This window comes from Pseudophryne corroboree, chromosome 6 (assembly GCF_028390025.1).
Source record: "Pseudophryne corroboree isolate aPseCor3 chromosome 6, aPseCor3.hap2, whole genome shotgun sequence".
NCBI classification, from domain to species: Eukaryota; Metazoa; Chordata; class Amphibia; order Anura; family Myobatrachidae; genus Pseudophryne; species Pseudophryne corroboree.
Window position 1 is genome coordinate 467,279,783 of NC_086449.1, and position 16,390 is coordinate 467,296,172.

At 46.5% G+C, this 16,390-nt stretch overlaps 1 protein-coding gene across 6 annotated transcripts in view; it reads right to left on the reverse strand.

Moving 5' to 3' along the window:
• PTPRZ1 (protein tyrosine phosphatase receptor type Z1) overlaps nucleotides 1-16,390 on the reverse strand; it is a 368,376-nt gene that overhangs the window by 155,101 nt on the left and 196,885 nt on the right. For all 6 annotated transcript variants that reach the window (XM_063927193.1, XM_063927198.1, XM_063927197.1 and 3 more), the window contains exon 4: nucleotides 9,722-9,873. In XM_063927193.1, the coding sequence (XP_063783263.1) occupies nucleotides 9,722-9,873 (152 nt within the window). The remainder of the gene's footprint in view (nucleotides 1-9,721; nucleotides 9,874-16,390) is intronic.

Sequence of the window (16,390 nt, forward strand, 5' to 3'; positions counted from 1 at the left end):
GCCTCCATGCAACACCACAGACCTGCCAATATGCAGCAGCGTGTGCTGACTGTAGCACAATGCTGACGCTGTTGCTGGCAGGACGGGGGAGCTTCTGAGCTGGGACAGAGCTACTCGAGCCGGGGGGGGGCCCTAAAACTGTGGGGCCAATGGTACGTACCGCCTGCCCCCCCCCCCCTTAATCCGGCTCTGCTGCTGGAACCCCCCCTTAATCCGTACTCCCTGATGCCCCCTCTCCCTCTGTCTCCACTATTCACCGCTGCTCTGCTAAGCAGAACAGCGAGTACAGGAGCTTTTCAACTGCTCCCCCCCCCCCCCCCCACCGCAGGACACTGCGACCCGCGGGTGGGACAGCGGGACAGACCCCAAAAAATGGGACTGTCCCGCGAAAATTGGGACATTTGGGAGGTATGGGGGTGTGTGAGGGGATATGCCATACTTGACCCCCACATCAGCATACTCAGCAGGGTCTCTCTGGCGGGGAGGAGCGTCACATTCTGGCACACTCCACGCTTCTTAGCTGTAGTTTTGTGGGTCACCAGCCGCTGTGCACTTTCCGTACTGCCTCTGTTATCTCCAGCCCCTGCGACCCCACCGCTAGCTGCAGCGCTGCCACCTGCAGTGAGTTGCGCCCAGCTCCTTCACACACTTTAGACGGCGGGTAGCGCTGCAGAAGTCCGCGCTGCTTGCAGGCTCTGACCCCCTCCTCCCTCCAGCATCAGCGTCTCCTGGGAGCTAACCAGTCACTCCCAGTCTCCCCTTACCATAGTGCCCAGCAGCCGTGAGGTCCGCGCCACGTGCATGCTATGACCCCCTCCTCCCTCCAGCCGCAGCATCTCCTGGGGGCTAACCAGTCACTCCCAGTCTCACCTTACCACAGTGCCCGCCAGCTGCGCGAGGTCTGCGGTGTGTGACTGAGGAGGGGGGGAGTGATGCGGACGGGCAGAGGAAGCAGGAATACAGCCTAAGAGAGTCAGCCATGCCAAGTCTCCACCAGCAGCAGATGCCAACAGGTTGGAGTGGAACAGCAGCAGCCAGCAGCAGTGACTCTGGTAAGACACATCTGTCTGTCACCACTGTTCTGTCCCTAATACCAATCTCTCCCGTGCCCTGTGTTCTGTCATGTCCCTGTCACCCCTGGCCTTGACCTGCCACCCTTATCCTGGCCCTTTCACCCTTATCCTGGCCCTGTCACCCTTATGCTGGCCCTGCTACCCCTATCCTGGCCCTGTCACCCCTGTGCTTGCCCTGTCAACCCTATACTGGCCCTGTCACCCCTGTCCTGGTCCTGCCACCCCTACACTGACCCTGTCACCCCTATCCTGTCCCTGTCATTTCTGTCCTGGCCCCGTCGCCCATGTCCTGGCCCCGTCACCCCTGTCCTGGCCCCGTCACCCCTGTTCTGACCCTGTCACCCCTGTTCTGACCCTGTCACCCCTGTCCTGGCCCAGTCAACCCTGTTCTGACCCTGTCACCCCTGTCCTGGCCCTGTTACTGCATACCCTCCAACTACCTTTTTGGCAGGTACAGTACCCGCAGCACCTCCAGACCTCTCCCCAATGCACCACACCTCCGCACCTTCCCCTCCACCACATGCAGCACTCCACCCCTCCCCCACATGCTGTGCCTCCAGACCCCCTACACCACCCGCGGCTCCCACTCCTCCGCCCCTTCACCACCCCCAGCAATCTCCAGGCCCCCTCCACCATTCACCCCCCTTATATGTCTCCCCCACACCTTCCCCCCTCCACCCGCAGCATCTGCAGACACCCTCCTCCATCCGCGGTCCCCCCCTCGCCCACCCCTCCCCCACCAATGGCACCCCCGCACCTGCCCCACCACCACCTGCAGCACCTCCGGACCTCCTTCCCCATCTGCCGCAACACCCGTACCTGCCCCTCCCCTACCCATGGCGCCTACGGACCCCTACCCCACCAGCAGCACTCCCGCCCCTTCCCATCCCACAGCACCTCCGGAACCCTTCACCCATCTGCAACATCCCCACACCTGCCCCTCCCCCACCCATGGCACCCCTGCCCCTCCCCCACCTGCAGTGCCTCCGGACCCCTCCCCCATCAGCATCCCCCACTCCTCTGCCCCTCCCCCACCCGCAGCACCTCCCAACCCTTCCCCATCTGGGCCCCACCCCCACTTCCGCCCCCCCTCCATCCGCAGCATCTACAGACACCATCCGCAGTACCCCCCGCACCCGCTACATTCTGTACATTGTGGCCTGCAGGTGCTGTTCACGCCGTCGCAAGGGGCTGCACCTCCTTCACCATCGCACACCCTTTCATTGTGCAATATTTAACCACTAACAAAGGAATGCAGGTGATACTCCATATAACACAAATATTGAACCCCAGAAAGGCATGCAAGGGTTAAGGGGGCGTAGCCCCTTGCGACGGTGTGAAGAGCGCCCGTAGGGCGCGATGAAGCACCTAGTATATATATATATATATATATATTAGTGATGAGCGGGTTCGGTTCCTCGGAATCCGAACCCCCCCCGAACTTCACCCATTTTACAGGGGTCCGAGGCATACTCGGATACTCCAGTATTGCTCGGTTAACCCGAGCGCGCCCGAACGTCATCATCCCGCTGTCAGATTCTCGCGAGATTCGGATTCTATATAAGGAGCCGCGCGTCGCCGCCATTTTTCACTCGTGCATTGGAAATGATAGTGAGAGGACGTGGCTGGCGTCCTCTCACTTTGTTTCAGAACTTTCAGGGGGCTGCAAATATCTTTATTCTGGGGACCAGCAGTATTATAGGAGGAGTACAGTGCAGAGTTTTGCTGACCAGTGACCACCAGTATTATACGTTATGGAATTGGGTTCAAGGTAAAAATCCTGCGCACTCTAATGCAGCCTTTAGTGGTGCCTTACCCTGATGTGTCACCACACACACCTAAAGAACATAAACAAGGCAAAACAATGGGATGGGAACCAACTGGTGGCGCAAAAAGAAAAACAAAGTGCATCAAACCAATGGATACAGATTACCTAGACACAGCTGAGACTATGCAATGTCCTTATAGGTCAAAAGTCCAGAGTCCAAAGGCTTCTCAAATTTGCTTCTCGTGAGTTGTCCAAAACCAAATGGTAACATGTAAAAAAACACAAATGGTACACACTAGTTCAGAGAAAAATCCCAGATGTGAAATAGGGAATATGAATGTTTCTTCCCGGGTTCCTTGTGCTGGGATGTCTATGGGAAGTGATGTTCTAGCCGTACAGGTTCACCTCGGTGTGAAAGGTGTTATGGGCTCCTCACATGTGTGCTTACTTCAATATGATTCCAAACAAGCTCATAAAGGTTTCTTTGGATTCTTAACATATATGCTTTATATGCTCCAATCGTGCTCCAATAGTGATAATATCATATAATCTTTAAAATTAGCCGCTCACATTCAGGCTTACTTTAAAAGATGCCGTTCTTCCATGTAGCGGTTTCTTTATGGGTAAGTCGTCTTGTCGTCCTCGAATGTCTCCTCACTTTGTATTGTGCTCGATAAAAAGCATACAAACGAGGGGACGTGTGAGGATACGTAATATATTTATTATAAAAAAAGATAAAAAGTGTTTCCAAAGATAAAACAGAGATAGGATCCCCACAACAAAAACCAGTAATGAGGATCTTAATACAGCCTAGTCCGACAGTAAGAAAAAGATATTACCCCGGGAAATCTCACCGCTTTCTGGCTGGAATAACTGGTTGCTGTGGTGATCCAACTTGTCACATGCTCCCACCAACGCGTTTCTACTAAAAGTCTTTGTCAAGGTGGCCTTGACAAAGACTTTTAGTAGAAACGCGTTGGTGGGAGCATGTGACAAGTTGGATCACCACAGCAACCAGTTATTCCAGCCAGAAAGCGGTGAGATTTCCCGGGGTAATATCTTTTTCTTACTGTCGGACTAGGCTGTATTAAGATCCTCATTACTGGTTTTTGTTGTGGGGATCCTATCTCTGTTTAATCTTTGGAAACACTTTTTATCTTTTTTTATAATAAATATATTACGTATCCTCACACGTCCCCTCGTTTGTATGCTTTTTATCGAGCACAATACAAAGTGAGGAGACATTCGAGGACGACAAGACGACTTACCCATAAAGAAACCGCTACATGGAAGAACGGCATCTTTTAAAGTAAGCCTGAATGTGAGCGGCTAATTTTAAAGATTATATGATATTATCACTATTGGAGCACGATTGGAGCATATAAAGCATATATGTTAAGAATCCAAAGAAACCTTTATGAGCTTGTTTGGAATCATATTGAAGTAAGCACACATGTGAGGAGCCCATAACACCTTTCACACCGAGGTGAACCTGTACGGCTAGAACATCACTTCCCATAGACATCCCAGCACAAGGAACCCGGGAAGAAACATTCATATTCCCTATTTCACATCTGGGATTTTTCTCTGAACTAGTGTGTACCATTTGTGTTTTTTTACATGTTACCATTTGGTTTTGGACAACTCACGAGAAGCAAATTTGAGAAGCCTTTGGACTCTGGACTTTTGACCTATAAGGACATTGCATAGTCTCAGTATTATACGTTCTCTGCCTGAAAAACGCTCCATATCTGTGCTCAGTGTGCTGCATATATCTGTGCTCACACTGCTTTATTGTGGGGACTGGGGACCAGCAGTATTATATAGGAGGAGTACAGTGCAGAGTTTTGCTGACCAGTGACCACCAGTATTATACGTTCTCTGCCTGAAAAATGCTCCATATCTGTGCTCAGTGTGCTGCATATATCTGTGCTCACACTGCTTTATTGTGGGGACTGGGGACCACCAGTATTTATATAATACTGGTGGTCCCCAGGAGGAGTACAGTGCAGAGTTTTGCTGACCAGTGACCACCAGTATTATACGTTCTCTGCCTGAAAAACGCTCCAAATCTGTGCTCAGTGTGCTGCATATATCTGTGCTCACACTGCTTTATTGTGGGGACTGGGGACCAGCAGTATTATATAGGAGGAGTACAGTGCAGAGTTTTGCTGACCAGTGACCACCAGTATTATATGTTCTCTGCCTGAAAAACGCTCCATATCTGTGCTGCATTGTAGTATATAGTAGGAGTACAGTGCATAATTTTGCTGACCACCAGTATATAATATATAGGAGTACGGTACAGAAGGCCACTGCTCTACCTACCTCTGTGTCGTCAAGTATACTATCCATCCATACCTGTGGTGCATTTCAGTTTTGCACAGTTTGCTGACCACCAGTATATACTATATAGCAGTACGGTACAGAAGGCCACTGCTCTACCTACCTCTGTGTCGTCAAGTATACTATCCATCCATACCTGTGGTGCATTTCAGTTTTGCACAGTTTGCTGACCACCAGTATAACTATATATATATATAGCAGTACTGTACAGTAGTCCACTGCTCTACCTACCTCTGTGTCGTCAAGTATAATATCCATCCATACCTGTGGTGCATTTCAGTTTTGCAGTTTGCAGACCACCAGTATATACTATATAGCAGTACGGTACAGTAGGCCACTGCTCTACCTACCTCTGTGTCGTCAAGTATACTATCCATCCATACCTGTGGTGCATTTTAGTTTTGCACAGTTTGCTGACCACCAGTATAACTATATATATAGCAGTACGGTACAGTAGTCCACTGCTCTACCTACCTCTATGTCGTCAAGTATACTATCCATCCACACCTGTGGTGCATTTCAGTTTTGCACAGTTTGCTGACCACCAGTATATACTATATATATAGCAGTACGGTACAGTAGTCCACTGCTCTACCTACCTCTGTGTCGTCAAGTATACTATCCATCCATACCTGTGGTGCATTTCAGTTTTGCACAGTTTGCTGACCACCAGTATATACTATATAGCAGTACGGTACAGAAGGCCACTGCTCTACCTACCTCTGTGTCGTCAAGTATACTATCCATCCATACCTGTGGTGCATTTCAGTTGTGCGCAGTATATATAGTAGTAGGCCATTGCTATTGATATATTACTGGCATATAATTCCACACATTAAAAAATGGAGAAAAAAAATGTGGAGGGTAAAATAGGGAAAGATCAAGATCCACTTCCACCTCGTGCTGAAGCTGCTGCCACTAGTCATGGCCGAGACGATGAAATGCCATCAACGTCGTCTGCCAAGGCCGATGCCCAATGTCATAGTAGAGAGCATGTCAAATCCCAAAAAATAAAGCTCAGTTTAATGACCCAAAAATCTAAATCAAAATCGTCTGAGGAGCAGCATAAACTTGCCAATGTGCCATTTACGACACGGAGTGGCAAGGAACGGCTGAGGGCCTGGTCTATGTTCATGGCTAGTGGTTCAGCTTCACATGAGGATGGAAGCACTCATCCTCCTGCTAGAAAACTTAAAAGAGTTAAGATGGCAAAAGCACAGCAAAGAACTGTGCGTTCTTCTAAATCACAAATCCCCAAGGAGAGTCCAATTGTGTCGGTTGCGATGCCTGACCTTCCCAACACTGGACGGTAAGAGGTTGCACCTTCCACCATTTGCACGCCCCCTGCAAGTGCTGGAAGGAGCACCCGCAGTCCAGTTCCTGATAGTCAAATTGAAGATGTCACTGTTGAAGTACACCAGGATGAGGATATGGGTGTTGCTGGCGCTGGGGAGGAAATTGACAAGGAGGATTCTAATGGTGAGGTGGTTTGTTTAAGTCAGGCACCTCTTTTTTTCTTTGCATCAGGTGCTGTTTGGGGACTATTTTTTAAATCTGCCATCCTGTCTGACACTGCAGTGCCACTCCTAGATGGGCCAGGTGTTTGTGTCGGCCACTTGGGTCGCTTAGCTTAGCCATCCAGCGACCTTGGTGCACCTCTTTTTTTTCTTTGCATCATGTGCTGTTTGGGGACTATTTTTTGAAGTGCCATCCTGTCTGACACTGCAGTGCCACTCCTAGATGGGCCAGGTGTTTGTGTCGGCCACTTGGGTCGCTTAGCTTAGCCATCCAGCGACCTTGGTGCACCTCTTTTTTTTCTTTGCATCATGTGCTGTTTGGGGACTATTTTTTGAAGTACCATCCTGTCTGACACTGCAGTGCCACTCCTAGAAGGGCCAGGTGTTTGTGTCGGCCACTTGGGTCGCTTAGCTTAGTCACACAGCTACCTCATTGCGCCTCTTTTTTTCTTTGCATCATGTGCTGTTTGGGGACTATTTTTTTGAAGTGCCATCCTGCCTGACACTGCAGTGCCACTCCTAGATGGGCCAGGTGTTTGTGTCGGCCACTTGGGTCGCTTAGCTTAGTCACACAGCGACCTTGGTGCGCCTCTTTTTTTCTTTGCATCATGTGCTGTTTGGGGACTATTTTTTTGAAGTGCCATCCTGCCTGACACTGCAGTGCCACTCCTAGATGGGCCAGGTGTTTGTGTCGGCCACTTGGGTTGCTTAGCTTAGTCATCCAGCGACCTTGGTGCAAATTTTAGGACTAAAAATAATATTGTGAGGTGTTCAGAATAGACTGGAAATGAGTGTAAATTATGGTTATTGAGGTTAATAATACTATGGGATCAAAATGACCCCCAAATTCTATGATTTAAGCTGTTTTTGAGGGTTTTTTGTAAAAAACACCCGAATCCAAAACACACCTGAATCCGACAAAAAATTTTCAGGGAGGTTTTGCCAAAACGCGTCCGAATCCAAAACACGGCCGCGGAACCGAATCCAAAACCAAACCACAAAACCCGAAAAATGTCCGGTGCACATCACTAATATATATATATATATATATATATAAAGCTATATATAAACATTTGCACACTTTTAAATACTAGTAAATCCAGGTGCTCCCTATAATCTGTTCCTTGATGGTCCAGTAAAAATATATCATGGAATAGAGGCACTCAATCAATCATGGTATATGAAAAAAAGTCTTATAAATTTTATTTTCACCCAACAACGGGCATTTCAGGTGGAATCACATTGATGGTGGTGGCTCAGCAAAAACTCTTGAATAAAATATACAGCATATGCAGCATCATAAAATGCTTTTTGGTAAACAAATGTTTGCTTGTACAGAGGATATGAAAAGATCAAACCAGTACGTCCGTCGACCTCGGTCCCATGTGGACCGTTCAAGACTCGCACACCAAGTAACAGTCACCTTCCACCATCCAGAGCCATCTGCAAGCACAGTGCTTGCAGATGGCTCTGGATGGTGGAAGGTGACTGTTACTTGGTGTGCGAGTCTTGAACGGTCCACATGGGACCGAGGTCGACGGACGTACTGGTTTGATCTTTTCATATCCTCTTTACAAGCAAACATCTGTTTACCAAAAAGCACTTTATGATGCTGCATATGCTGTATATTTTATTCAAGAGTTTTTGCTGAGCCACCACCATCAATGTGATTCCACCTGAAATGCCCATTGTTGGGTGAAAATAAAATTTATAAGACTTTTTTTCATATACCATGATTGATTGAGTGCCTCTTTTCCATGATATATATATATATATATATATATATATATATATCTCACAGATTTTCAACTTTTCACAACTCGAGGCACACTGAACAAGATCTAAATATTGCCAAGGCACATTCAAATATAATGATGATGCATGGTGCAGTTTTGTGTCCTAGGATGTCATGTCGCTGCTTCTCTATAGGTAACGCCTGTGCCACATCTGAGAAAGCCAGGAGAGCCCAACACTGCTAAGGCCCAAAATTAGAACTGGCTCTGTAACCACTAAACCCACCAGTATTGATCATTCCGGGCCTCAGTGGTGGCAAAACACGGACAGACCTGGCTCCGCTTGTATGTCGGCACACCTGGAGACTGCTCAGGGCACACTAGTGTGCAACGGCACAGTGGTTGAAAAACACTATATATATATACATATACAGGTATATATATATATATATATATATATATATAATCCTAGAAAAATAACCTTACCTCCCTGTCATTAGATCCTTTGGCAAAGGAGGAAACCTCAAAATTTATTAAAGTTGACACTAGCGAGATGTATCTGTCAGCTTTAACAATAACCTTTCAAAAGTTAGCTATCTCATTAACAATCAAATTATGATACAATAAAATGTAAAACCAATTAAATTATTTTTAGTTTTATTGTCCTGTACATAGAAACAGCCAACTCTCAATCTATTTGATTTAATAAGAAGGGGAATTGAACAAGACTAAAGTAACTAGGAAAATATGAAGCCAAAGAAAAAATGTCTGCATTTTAAGTAATGCTAAACATTGCATTATTATAAATACATCCCATACAGATATGTAAATTTAAAAATATGTTAAGATTTATCAATTTATAATCTGTACGTGAAGGAAAACACACACATACGGCAGAATGCTTGACGTTTTCAGAAATGTAAATCATAGGTCATTTACATTATGCAATAATTACTAATAATACTGCCTGAAGTGTCTCAGGGATTGGTTTTAAGGTTATCATCAAGGAAGGTTGCAATTGTTGAAGAATACAATAAAACATGCAGAACTGACACCATTGGCTCCGTGCAGCTACAGTAGTGTCCAGAAAGTTTCCTTGTTCTACACTGTGGAGTTTCAGAATACATAGTCATATAGGAATGGTGGAAAGAGGAAGAGCCTACCTTTCTTCTATGCATAAATTCATTGCTAATATTGAGCTAAGCGGGAAATTATGTTTAATCATAATGAAATTTACATTTTGCAAATGACTATTTAATCAGTGTTAAAAACAGCAATACTTACCTCCAAAGGGAATTTCTGTCCTTCCAGACTGTGCTCCGAGCCATCTGACGTAGCATTGCATTTTCCCCAGTGAAATGTTATCTTGCTAGCTTTGTGTGCTGCATCTAAGGCACCGCCACTAAGGTAATAATCTCCTGTCAAATTAATTTCCACTACAGAAACAACAAAAAGAAAGATTATTTAAAACAACTAGTGATTTATTTTTATACTATTTCCAACTAGTGATTTATTTATACTATTTCAAAAACAACAGTATTAATTTAAAATGACTTCTAATAGGTTCTAATTGTGGTGAAAATAAAATATTAATTGGTAGACAATGATCAGATATAATACTGAAAATTCAGCACACTTTGCATTTCCATAAGAATATAACCACACACTACAATAAGTGCTGTGGTCCGTCTGGTAGTCAGAGATGTAACAAATGAATCTAACTTTCAAGCCTTATTACTGTACATCACTGCACTGAAAGCAAGAAAATATGTTTACACCGATCAGCTATAACATTAAAACCACCTGCCTAATATTGTATACTGTAGGTCCCCCTCATGCCGCCAAAACAGCTCTGACCCACTGAGGCATAGGCACCACCTTTGAAGACAGCCTTTGGTATCTATCACTAAGACGTAAGCAGAAGATTCTGTAAGTCCTGTAAGTTGGTGAGGCCTCCATAGCTCAGACTTGTTTTTCCAGCACATCCCACAGATGCTCGATCGGATTGAGATCTGGGGTATTTAAAGGCCAAGACATCACCTGTTTGTCATGTTCCTCAAACCATTCCTGAACAATTTTTGGCAAATGAATCTGCTGAAAGAGGCCACTGCCATCAGGGAATACTGCTGCCATAAATAGGTGTTCTTGGTATGCAACAATGTTTAGGTAGGTGGCACGTACCAAAGTAACATCCGCATGAATGGCAGTACCCAAAGTTTCCCTGCAGAGCATTGCCCAGAGTATGACACTGCCGCTGCCTGCTTGCCTTCTTCCCATACTGCATCCTGGTGCCATCTCTGCCCCAGTTACACAACGCATAGGCATTCGGCCATCCACATGATGTAAAAGAAAATGTGATTTATCAGACAAGGCCACCTTCTTCCATTACTCCATGGTCCAGTTCTGACACTTTTGTCAGTGAACAGGGGACAACATGAACACTCTGACTAGTCTGCGACTACACTGGCCCAGACACACAGCAAGCTGTGATGTACTGTGTGTTCTGACACCTTTCTATTATAACTAGCCATAACTATTTCAGCAATTGGTGCTACAGTAGCACTTCTGGGGTATCAGACCAGACGGGCTAGCCTTCACTCCCCACGTCCATCAATGAGCCTTTGGCGCCCTTGACCAGGGACCTACTGGGGCACCGAATTGGCCCTCAAGCTCCAAATCGGCATGCTCACCTTAAGGGAGGGGGGGGGCACATGGACACGGATGCATGGGGGTGGCGCACCCCCATTTCCCTTGCAACAGACACTTCGGGCGGGGAGACAGGGGCTGCGCTGCGTGCGGCCTTCCCGGCTCTCTGTGGGACCAGACCGGCCCACCAGACCATCGGCCCTTCTAACATATGCCTGAAGTACCAGATGGGCTGTCCGGCCCTGGCTGTGATCCTGTTGCTGGTTCATCAGTTGCCCTTCCTTGGACCACTTTTGGTAGGTACTAGTTACTGCATACCAGGAACACCCCACAAGATCTGCTGTTTCTGCCTTTGTCAAAGTCTCTCAAGTCCTTACACTTGTCCATTTTTCCTGCTTCCAAAATATCTTCAAGAAATGAGTGTTCGTTTACTGCCTAATATAAACCTCCCTAGACATGTGCCATTGAAAGAAAATGATCAATGTAATTCAATTCACCTGTCGCTAGTGTAGCATGAAACACAGTGCTCTAGCTTGTCAGGTAAGGTGAGAAACACATATCTTATGCTACATTTAGCAAGCAATCTAACAAGCATTTTTAGTTTTCCACTTCCAATATCTACACCATAGCTGGAAAGAATATTATTTTACACTAGAGTTCGAGCTTTTCTCCCTTTGAAAATCAATCAAAATCACTAGACATTAGCAAACAAAACAACAGAAATGATTTTTCCCAATTCTCTAATTTGTGAAATATAGATTAATGACATTTTACTGATTTCCATGAATTCGATAAATGTGAATTAACAGATGCACTTATGGAGGCCAATGCTGTAGGTATATCCATATTTTAACTTGCGCTGATTAAGGATTTGTGGGTTCGGTCATACTGCTTATCTATTTCAGTTATTCTATTTGTACATGCCCTCCTGCATGTAACTATTATACCACTTTTATACAAAACCTGGGGCCCAACACAAGATTTTACACACAATTCAACCCCAGGTCAGACCCTGTATACACTGCACATGGGTGCAGTGTTACCTGTTCTGCCAGTGCATGGAGATAACAATAATCTCCAAGCACCAGTGATCCGGCTCTTCCTATGCTGTAAATGGACCTGGGTCGAATGAACCGGGTCACCCATTTACACTGCCCCGTTACCCGGGTCCAACCCTACTCGCTTACCTGGCTTCCCGGGTCATTGGATCTGGGTTATTTTTCGGGGGACTCTTTTACAATGAGTCGTGACCCGAGTTAATCAGGCAATACCCCGGGTTACTGCAGCAGTATAAAAGGGGTATTCAGGGTCGGATTGGGAACAAAAAGCGGCCCTGGAAAAATTTGTACTAGTGGCCCCACATGGGCAGCACCAGAGGTGTAAGGTCTAGCCATGGGCCATGGCAGCAGCACCCTCTCCCCAAGACTTTCCAGATAGTGGGCATGTCTAGCATCAAGGGGGAAGTTAAAAGGAACTACAATTAAATATTATGAGCACATTATATGATACACCTTCAGAATTTAGGAAACTATATAATTCTTTAGAAAGATATATTTTCTTGCTTATTACACCAACCGTATCCCAATCACTATTCACTCAATCTTATATGTCAGCCAAGCAGGCAGACAGAGCATACACTAGATCATCTGCAATCACAGGCTAGGTGGTAAAGTCATTTTCATATATGCAAATTATTTTGCATCTTATTCATTAGGTCTATAAATAGGACCACATGTCCTCAAACAAAACAGGCCCCACAGGTGCGTCGGCCCACCGGGAATCTTCCCTGTAGACCCTATGGCCAATCCGCCTCTGGGGGTATTACTAATTACTTTGGGGGAGAGGTATAAAATGTTTGAAAGAGAAACAATGGAGAAGTTGTCTGTAGCAACTAATCACCTTTTGTTATTTTAGATTTAGTGCTAGATAAATGAGAACTATTAGCTGATTAGTTGCCATGGACAACTTATTCCCTCTTTCTCTTTAGAAGGTGTGATACATTTCCTCCTTATCTTTATGGGTTCACTCTGCCAATAAAGCAAGGTTTTACAAGGTTCATCCAACGTTGTTTATTTGACACAAATCTGCAGCATGGATACAACTTTTCCCAGCAAAGAGCAAATCAGATCTATGATGTTTTTAAGGACAAAAAATAGAAATAACTCTGTCTTGTGATAGACAAGAATGCAGTGGTATCACTAGCGGGGTGCGGGCCACATCCGGGTGTCACCCACTGAGGGGTAATACTAAAATGACAGCAGCCAGGTGCTGCATTGTGACATTACATGCCTGTCACAGTGTAGGGGGCAGCACTGCAGCCAAAACAGTCTCCGAGGGCAGCCCAGCATCTCCGGGAACCCTGGAGTAATGAAAACGTGGGACAGGTCGCAGGTACATGCCCCTTCCCATGAGGCCATGCCCCTTTTAGTGACGCATGTGTGGGGAATTTTACCTGACCCAGATGCCAACTAACATTGTGATGCCCCTGTAAGGAGGGCTTGGTGAAAGACTTAGACTGAATCAAGACACATCAAATAAAGTTCTTACTAAGCAGGGGTGGATCGGGCTGCCGCGATGTTGGGCCGGTCCCTGCTGGGCCTTCACACACCCCTCTGTCAGGCTGACTGCACTGTCGTGATCCGATCAGGCAGCGTTTGGAATAGCTTCTGCGTATGCGTAAAAGCTCAGATGTGCAGCACCATCCCCCCTCCCTCTCATCTCTCAGTCAGGCGGTCCCCAGTGCTGCCGCAACTACTACGCCAATATAGAGCGCTACTGTGTGTCAAGTGTAATCTGATGTATAAGGCTATTCATACACTATCTGGATAAAAGTATTGGGGCGCCAGACCATGGCACCAACAGGGACTGTAATGACATTGTATTCAAATACATATACTTTAATATGGAGTTGGTCCCCCTTTTGCAGCTATGACAGAGTCCACTCTTCTTGGAAGGCTTTCCACAAGATTTTGGATTGTTTCTGTGGGAACTTATGCCCATTCATTCTGTCCACAGTCCAGTGTCAGTGTGCTTTACACCACTCCATCTGATGCATGGTATTGTACTTGGTGATGCGAGGCTTGTATGCAGCATCTTGGCCATGGAAACCCATTCCATTAAACTCCTGCAGCAGTTTTTATGTTTATATTAATGCCAGTGAAAATCCAGAACACTTTAGCTATGAAATCAGCAGCGTGTTGGCGGATTTACGCACCATGCGTCTGAGCAGTCGTTGACCCTGCTCTGTGATTTGTGCTTCTTCTTCGTGGCTGACTTGTTGTTCCAAAATGCTTCCACTTTCTAATAATATCACTTAAGGGGGGTACTCACGCAGAGATTAATGCTTAAAATCTAATCAATCTGACTAGATTGCTCAGATTTTAAGCACAGATCACTCGTGTGTAGCCCCCTCAGCGATAGCGATGCGCGGGCCCGCACATCGCTATCGCCGCTGCTAGATTGAGCCTGCATTCAGGCCAATCTAGTGGGTCACTCACTTCACCCGCTGGGTGAAGTGAGCGGCCCCCGTCCTCCCCCCGCATCGCTCAGCACACATCTCTCCCGTGTATACCCCCCTTTACAGTTGACTGTGGAATATCCAATAGGGATGAAATTTCGCAAACTGTCTTACTACAAAGGTGGCATTCTATCATAGTACCATACTTGAAGTTACTGAGCTCCTCAGAACGATCCATTTTGTATCATAAATGTTTGCAAATGGAGACTGCATGGCTAGGTGCTTGACTTTATACACCTGTGGCAATGGGTCTGATTGAAACATGTGAATTTACAATTATCAGGTGTAGCCAAATACTTTTGTCCATATAGTGTATTTATACCTGCAGAATATATATATATATATATATATATATATATATATATATATATATATAGCAAAAGAAGAATGGCAGCGGCACTCCGTTTGAAATTGATGAAAAAAGTGTATTTCAAATTCAATAGAACATCACAGTGGTCACATATAGAACCAACGTTTCGGGGTCCTTGGACCCCTTTGTCACGATCCAGGTAATTCCTTATCAGTATTTACCTTCCAAATGTCTCCTGAGACTGTCCCAGTGTTCCAAGGCTGGATTCCATCTGCACTGTCTGTGTGCAGGACGCTGCATCTCATTGTCTCTAATCTCCTTACTGTGATTCTGGCAGCATCAGGGTTAAGTTTCACATGCAAGTTACAAACAGTCTTTCCCTCCAAATTCAAACATGGGCGCAGCCATGTTTGTTTTCATCACATGTTACTTTTCAGCCAATCAGCTGCACTCTGGTTTCTACCTAATTACCCAGCAGCTGCACTCTAGACTCGCTTAATCACCCAGCCAATCCCTGTTTCCCAGCTGGTATAAATATCTTGTTCCTGGGCTGGAAAGTTGTTCAGTGCTTCTATTGTCTTCAGTGATTCCAGTGTGCAGTTCTTCCATGGACTTTCTCTGCTGTACAGCCTGAGTCTGCAGTGTCTACATTGCTCCCTGTGACTGGCAGTTACCTGAGACCGGCTTCCAGCTTCTAGCTTCCAGCGGTGCTCTGCCCTGCCAGTAACCATCGGTGCTCCGCCATCGATCCCAAGTCTCCATCGGTGCTCCGCCATCGATCCCAAGTCTCCATCAGTGCTCCGCCATCGATCCCAAGTCTCCATCGGTGCTCCTCCATCGATCCCAAGTCTCCATCGGTGCTCCGCCATCGATCCCAAGTCTCCATCGGTGCTCCGCCATCGATCCCAAGTCTCCATCGGTGCTCCGCCATCGATCCCAAGTCTCCATCGGTGCTCCGCCATCGATCCCAAGTCTCCATCGGTGCTCCGCCATCGATCCCAAGTCTCCATCGGTGCTCCGCCATCGATCCCAAGTCTCCATCGGTGCTCCGCCATCGATCCCAAGTCTCCATCGGTGCTCCGCCATCGATCCCAAGTCTCCATCGGTGCTCCGCCATCGATCCCAAGTATTTCTCTGAACTGTGATTCCTGTTACCTGTACCAAGTCATCCGTATTCCTCTGAACTGTGTTTAATAAACCTTTGAACTTTCCTTCGTTGTCTTGGTCACGCCTTCGGGCATTTGTTCTAAAGGTTCCCTGCTTGTCTAAGAACCCTGTACTGCCTCCCAGGTACACATATACCTCAGCCCCTACAACTGAGGCTCCCCCTGGTCAGCACCAGCCCTCAGTTGTGACAGTAAGCACTGACCCAATGGATCCGGCCGGAGACCAGGTCCAAGCGACCAGGCCGATGCAAGAACTTGCAGCCTGCCTTGAACGTCAGGAGACTGCACAGGGCCATGTGATCCGCTGTCTCCAG